The 6,312-nt window shown below is 45.8% G+C and overlaps 1 protein-coding gene across 2 annotated transcripts; it reads left to right on the top strand.

The window, feature by feature from the left end:
* Positions 1–1,162: 1,162 nt before the first annotated feature.
* On the top strand, positions 1,163–5,154 carry LOC311143271 (uncharacterized protein). Of its 2 annotated transcripts, XM_084179099.1 has the most exons (11): positions 1,163–1,295; positions 1,472–1,596; positions 2,378–2,437; positions 2,573–2,662; positions 2,762–2,869; positions 3,294–3,431; positions 3,552–3,689; positions 3,873–3,924; positions 4,110–4,136; positions 4,240–4,266; positions 4,525–5,154. In XM_084179099.1, the coding sequence occupies exons 1-11, from the start codon at positions 1,277–1,279 to the stop codon at positions 5,055–5,057; spliced, it is 1,317 nt and encodes a 438-aa protein (XP_084035225.1). In that variant the 5' UTR covers positions 1,163–1,276; the 3' UTR covers positions 5,058–5,154. The 2 variants fall into 2 exon arrangements, with proteins under 2 accessions (XP_084035225.1, XP_084035226.1); XM_084179100.1 differs by lacking the exon at positions 1,472–1,596.
* Positions 5,155–6,312: the final 1,158 nt, after the last annotated feature.

Here is a 6,312-nt window from a genome sequence, read left to right as displayed (position 1 = left end):
GGAGTCTGTGAGACTGGTTGGAGTAGTGATAGTGGGTGGAGTCTCTGAGACTGGTTGGAGTAGTGATAGTGGGTGGAGTCTCTGAGACTGGTTGGAGGTAGTGATAGTGGGTGGAGTCTCTGAGACTGGTTGGAGTAGTGATAGTGGGAGGAGTCTCTGAGACTGGTTGGAGTAGTGATAGAGGGTGGAGTCTCTGAGACTGGTTGGAGGTAGTGATAGTGGGTGGAGTCTCTGAGACTGGTTGGAGTAGTGATAGTGGGTGGAGTCTCTGAGACTGGTTGGAGTAGTGATAGTGGGTGGAGTCTCTGAGACTGGTTGGAGTAGTGATAGAGGGTGGAGTCTCTGAGACTGGTTGGAGTAGTGATAGTGGGAGGAGTCTCTGAGACTGGTTGGAGTAGTGATAGCGGGTGGAGTCTCTGAGACTGGTTGGAGTAGTGATAGTGGGAGGAGTCTCTGAGACTGGTTGGAGTAGTGATAGCGGGAGGAGTCTCTGAGACTGGTTGGAGTAGTGATAGTGGGTGGAGTCTCCGAGACTGGTTGGAGTAGTGATAGAGGGAGGAGTCTCTGAGACTGGTTGGAGTAGTGATAGTGGGAGGAGTCTCTGAGACTGGTTGGAGTAGTGATAGTGGGTGGAGTCTCTGAGACTGGTTGGAGTAGTGATAGAGGGAGGAGTCTCTGAGACTGGTTGGAGTAGTGATAGAGGGAGGAGTCTCTGAGACTGGTTGGAGTAGTGATAGAGGGAGGAGTATGTGAGACTGGTTGAGGTAGTGATAGAGGGTGGAGTCTCTGAGACTGGTTGGAGTAGTGATAGAGGGAGGAGTCTCTGAGACTGGTTGAGGTAGTGATAGAGGGAGGAGTCTCTGAGACTGGTTGAGGTAGTGATAGAGGGAGGAGTCTCTGAGACTGGTTGAGGTAGTGATAGAGGGAGGAGTCTCTGAGACTGGTTGAGGTAGTGATAGAGGGAGGAGTATGTGAGACTGGTTGAGGTAGTGATAGAGGGAGGAGTATGTGAGACTGGTTGAGGTAGTGATAGAGGGAGGAGTCTCTGAGACTGGTTGAGGTAGTGATAGAGGGAGGAGTCTCTGAGACTGGTTGAGGTAGTGATAGAGGGAGGAGTATGTGAGACTGGTTGAGGTAGTGATAGAGGGAGGAGTATGTGAGACTGAACAAACCATGAACAAAACAAGTTCTTCATTCTCTGGATGGTGATGAACAACAAGAAGGATTCTGCATTCGGTACTCTCACTGGGTTTTAGAGCATCATTATAGTACAAAGATGGCTTCACAGACAGCTGGTAAGTTGAAATTTAACTTCTCACATTTACAGCAACAATAACAGACATTTTCTGAAGTGCTATTGCTTCATAAAATAGCTACTAAAAATAGAACAACAGAGTGCAAAGTGCATATTTTCAAGATGTATAACTTCTTCTACACTGGACTCACAGTTCTTTGTTTGTCATTGTTGCAGAGAGAGAGAGAGAGCGAATTGGTGGAAGTTACGGTAGCTTTGGAAGTATCGGCAAAAAAAAAGAGAACAATCCCAGAACCTGTTCATCACAACCTTTCGCCAAACCAGTAATGAGCTTACGTAAGGTAATATATTCAAATGTTTAGAGAATATCATTTTCTGGTAGGCATTCCCTTGAAGTGGGTTGCATTTTTTGTTTTAACTGCCTTTACATGCACTGGAACGTGCATTCCTTCTCAGCTCAGAGAGTATTGTTAGTCTGTGTCATAGATAAGTGCCACAGCCAAGATTTGACGTGCTTTAGATGCTCAGACGTGCCCTCACAATGTCAATATGTGCTGGGTAGTTTCTGGGAAACAACTCTTATCAGAAACAGGAATTGAGGTTTCAGTTTCACGTTTGATTAAACGGACAGATGTGTGCTGTACTTTTCTTGACACGGGTCACTTAAACCAACGTTTCGGTCACGAAGGTCTCATCTGACGAAACAGGAACCACACTGAAGGTCACTGAAACTTGACCCTTAATAACGTTGGTTTAAAAGACCCTTAATAACGTTGGTTTAAATTACCCTTAATATATTGTGAAGGCGCTCCACTATGCAGAACGCTCTTTTTTTTCTATTAGTCAGGACTCAGATTATTCCTTCATGTTTCTGGACAACATTCCACAGTCCAAACATTATTTTTAGAAGCAATCTAAGACGTCAAACAGATTATGATCAAGGAAAGATGCAGACAAGCTCCATTGTATACGTGTTTGACAGGAATGCATTGTGATTAAACCGGTTTCTTCAATGCCAGTCATCCACAGTATGAAATGTTCTTTGAAATTCTTTTGACTTCACTTTTCGCTCTCAAACCGTCCACAGTCATTGTAATGTCCATACTTCGTTCTATTCAACAGTTTGCAAAGGTGAAGGAATACCTCATGCGTAAAGCGCTTGAGTTGTTGGCACAAGTAAAGGTAAGGTGAATTAAATACATAGTATCGTCTACCAATGAGACAAAGTAGACATATAACAGCAGTAGCCAATGATGGGGAGTAGACCGCCACAGACTCCTTTCAGCTCACACAGTCACTCTCCCTCTTTCCCTTTAGGGAACTGACACAGAGAAAGATGATTTCACCTTCGATGAGTCTAAATTAATCATCAGAGAACTTGCTGCTAAACTGAGCTGGGTAGTTCCGGTAAGTCCGTCTGATTATGGTGAAGAGAAAGAATGTGACCATATCTTATCTTACAATTGGTCATGAGTCATAATCAGTTGTACCTGTACCGTTCCTCAGATCAGAAACATATCCCTCCTGTGTGAGGATGGATCTTGTCAAGAGGAGCGTCAAGACTTCATACTGCAGTGGGCTGAGGAACTGAACCAGTCACCACAGACTGGACAGGTACCAACACCATGGGGCAGTTACCACAAACAGAATAAACTTAGTCCTAGACTAAAAAAAAAAAAATTAGATCTGTGTTGGGGAAACCGCCCCGATACGCTAGAGGTTCATCTGGCACTGGTTCTAGTGGTTAAGAGCGTTGTGCCAGTAACCGAAAGGTTGCTGGTTCTAATCCCTGAGCCGACTAGGTGAAAAATCTGTTGATGTTCCCTTGAGCAAGGCACTTAACCCTAATTGCTCCTGTAAGTCGCTCTGGATAAGAGCGTCTGCTAAAATGACTAAAATGTAATACGCAGTCTAAGTACACGTCATGTGCATACAGTGTTGACAGCCAGTCACTCTGGAGGAAGTAACACATGATTTACTGTTGAGAAATGCAAACAAAGAGGATTGTAATTAAACCACCTGACCTGTTCTTCACTAGACACCAGCTGGGGAAATCACAAGAGACAGGAGAAGTGAGGAACCTCTAGATCAACAGATACCAGCAAAGGAACAGAAACTGAAGGAGGCCAGCAAAGCCCTGTCTAACTGGGCCAGGACCCTCGACGGCATGGAACAGGTGACAGGAAGGCCGTAAAACAAAAAAGAGAACCACAAAAAGTTTTCTGTAACATTACAATGATACATATTACAAGGAGAGCATCCTACAATATCATCCCATGTCTCTGTGTCTCTGTAGGATTCAGTGTGTCTAGGAGAGGATGTGTGTTCAGTCCTGCAGGATCTGGAGAGACAGTGGAAGAGAGGGAAGCTACCCAACATGCTCCCTGTCATGGACTTCATCATCTGGAGCATGCTGCAGGAACAGCCCCAGGAGGTCAGTTGTAAACAGAGACATATTTCATGTCTCTATGAGTGACATTTAAATAAAATCGAACTGTAGAATAACATGGCTGTTGTTTTTACAGGGTTCCATTGTTGAACTGTAGAATAACATGGCTGTTGTTTTTACAGGGTTCCATTGTTGAACTGTAGAATAACATGGCTGTTGTTTTTACAGGGTTCCATTGCAAAGCAGTGGCTCAGAAATAATCAAAGGTCCAGAAGCAGAGGTAACTGTCTGCTACCACTGTGTGTGGTCATTATAGAAGTCAACACTGTGTGTGGTTATTATAGAAGTCAACACTGTGTGTGGTTATAAATAAAAGTCAACACTGTGTGTGGTTATAAATAAAAGTCAACACATACATTATTTTAATCAGTTCATTTATCTAATATGTTTTTGTTTTTCCCTTAGTGACACTGAATCACATTCCTGACTCAGGTACGTCAAATTCCACAGTTCACGTCTGTTTTTTTAATAAACATACTTGTTGTAGATCTTCACTGCTAACGTGATCCTAAATGTCTTGTCTGTTTCATTACAGTTTGGAAATGGATTTTGAAAGCATCAGGTCGGTATGGTTCATTTCCAATGCAAATGTTATTCAAATGAGATAACATGCAAAGACTAGTTTCAGTGTTCTGGTATGAACAACAACTCAATTGCTTGCACGAATAACTAGGATGCTCAATAATGCAAAATACGTTATTTATTACCATCATAACAATCTTGTGATAGCTGTGACGAACAACAAGGTTTCTCTTGCCACTGTCTTTCTAATTTCTAACTTAATTTGACCTTTTAATGAAATGGATTTATCTCCTTACAGCTAAGATCACACTGGATGAAAAAACAGCCAACCCAAGTCTCCTACTGTCCCCAAACAAGAAAAGAGTGAAAATGGACACCATCATTGAGAGTGTCTACAATCCCTGGGGTCACTATGAAATGACTCCCAAAATGTACAGTGGTTGGTGGTGTGTACTGGGGACAACGGGTTTTAACTCAGGGAGGCATTACTGGGAGGTGGGGGTCAGGGGCAAGGCAGAATGGAGGATAGGGGTGGTTAGAGAGTCAGCACCACGACAAGGCTTTGTTGACCTGAGTCCAAAGAGAGGTTACTGGACTCTGCTTCTGCAGCTTGGACAGCTCATGGCTGTAACTTCACCAGTCACTAAACTGAACCAGTCTGTACCCTCGAGGATAGGGGTCTACCTGGACGTAGAGGAGGGACAGGTCTCCTTCTACGACGCAGAGAAAAGGCGGCATATTTACACTTTTGATGTCGACTTTGATGTATCTGAAAAGATTTACCCCCTTTTTCACACCATTGAGACAGACAGAGAGCTGGTTATTCTGTAGTTTCATACCTATGTATATTACATTTACATCATTTAGCAGACGCTCTTATCCAGAGCGACTTACAAATTGGTGCATTCACCCTATAGCCAGTGGGATAACCACTTCACAATGTTTTGTTTTGTTTTTTGTTGTTGTTTTTTTTAGGGGGGGGGGGGGGGGGGGGGTAGAAGGATTACTTTATCCTATCCCAGGTATTCCTTAAAGAGGTGGGGTTTCAAATTTCTCCGGAAGGTGGTGAGTGACTCCGCTGTCCTGGCGTCGTGAGGGAGCTTGTTCCACCATTGGGGTGCCAGAGCAGCGAACAGTTTTGACTGGGCTGAGCGGGAACTATGCTTCCGCAGAGGAAGGGGAGCCAGCAGGCCAGAGGTGGATGAACGCAATGCCCTCGTTTGGGTGTAGGGACTGATCAGAGCCTGAAGGTACGGAGGTGCCGTTCCCCTCACAGCTCCATAGGCAAGCACCATGGTCTTGTAACAGATGCGAGCTTCAACTGGAAGCCAGTGGAGTGTGCGGAGGAGCGGGGTGACATGAGAGAACTTGGGAAGGTTGAACACCAGACGGGCTGCGGCATTCTGGATGAGTTGTAGGGGTTTAATGGCACAGACAGGGAGCCCAGCCAACAGCGAGTTGCAGTAATCCAGACGGGAGATGACAAGTGCCTGGATTAGGACCTGTGCCGCTTCCTGTGTAAGGCAGGGTCGTACTCTCCGAATGTTGTAGAGCATGAACCTGCAGGATCGGGTCACCGCCTTGATGTTAGCGGAGAACGACAGGGTGTTGTCCAGAGTCACGCCAAGGCTCTTCGCACTCTGGGAGGAGGACACAACGGAGTTGTCAACCGTGATGGCGAGATCATGGAACGGGCAGTCCTTCCCCGGGAGGAAGAGCAGCTCCGTCTTGCCAAGGTTCAGCTTGAGGTGGTGATCCGTCATCCATACTGATATGTCTGCCAGACATGCAGAGATGCGATTCGCCGCCTGGTTATCAGAAGGGGGAAAGGAGAAGATTAGTTGTGTATCGTCAGCGTAGCAATGATAGGAGAGGCCATGTGAGGATATGACAGAGCCAAGTGACTTGGTGTATAGGGAGAATAGGAGAGGGCCTAGAACTGAGCCCTGGGGGACACCAGTGGTGAGAGCACGTGGTGCGGAGACAGCTTCTCGCCACGCCACTTGGTAGGAGCGACCGGTCAGGTAGGACGCAATCCAGGAGTGAGCCGCGCCGGAGATGCCCAGCTCGGAGAGGGTGGAGAGGA

This window comes from Coregonus lavaretus, assembly GCF_964263955.1.
Source record: "Coregonus lavaretus genome assembly, chromosome: 16".
Taxonomy (NCBI): Eukaryota; Metazoa; Chordata; class Actinopteri; order Salmoniformes; family Salmonidae; genus Coregonus; species Coregonus lavaretus.
Note: the sequence above shows the minus strand (reverse complement) of the source record. Positions and strands in the feature narration are given on the sequence as shown.

What these genes read in the sequence shown, in the direction of transcription:
- LOC311143271 (XM_084179099.1), top strand. An exon ending in CCCTCGACGGCATGGAACAG is followed by an intron (nt 3,432 to 3,551) that starts GTGACAGGAAGG and finishes GTGTCTCTGTAG; the next exon opens with GATTCAGTGTGTCTAGGAGA. An exon ending in ATGGATTTTGAAAGCATCAG is followed by an intron (nt 4,267 to 4,524) that starts GTCGGTATGGTT and finishes ATCTCCTTACAG; the next exon opens with CTAAGATCACACTGGATGAA.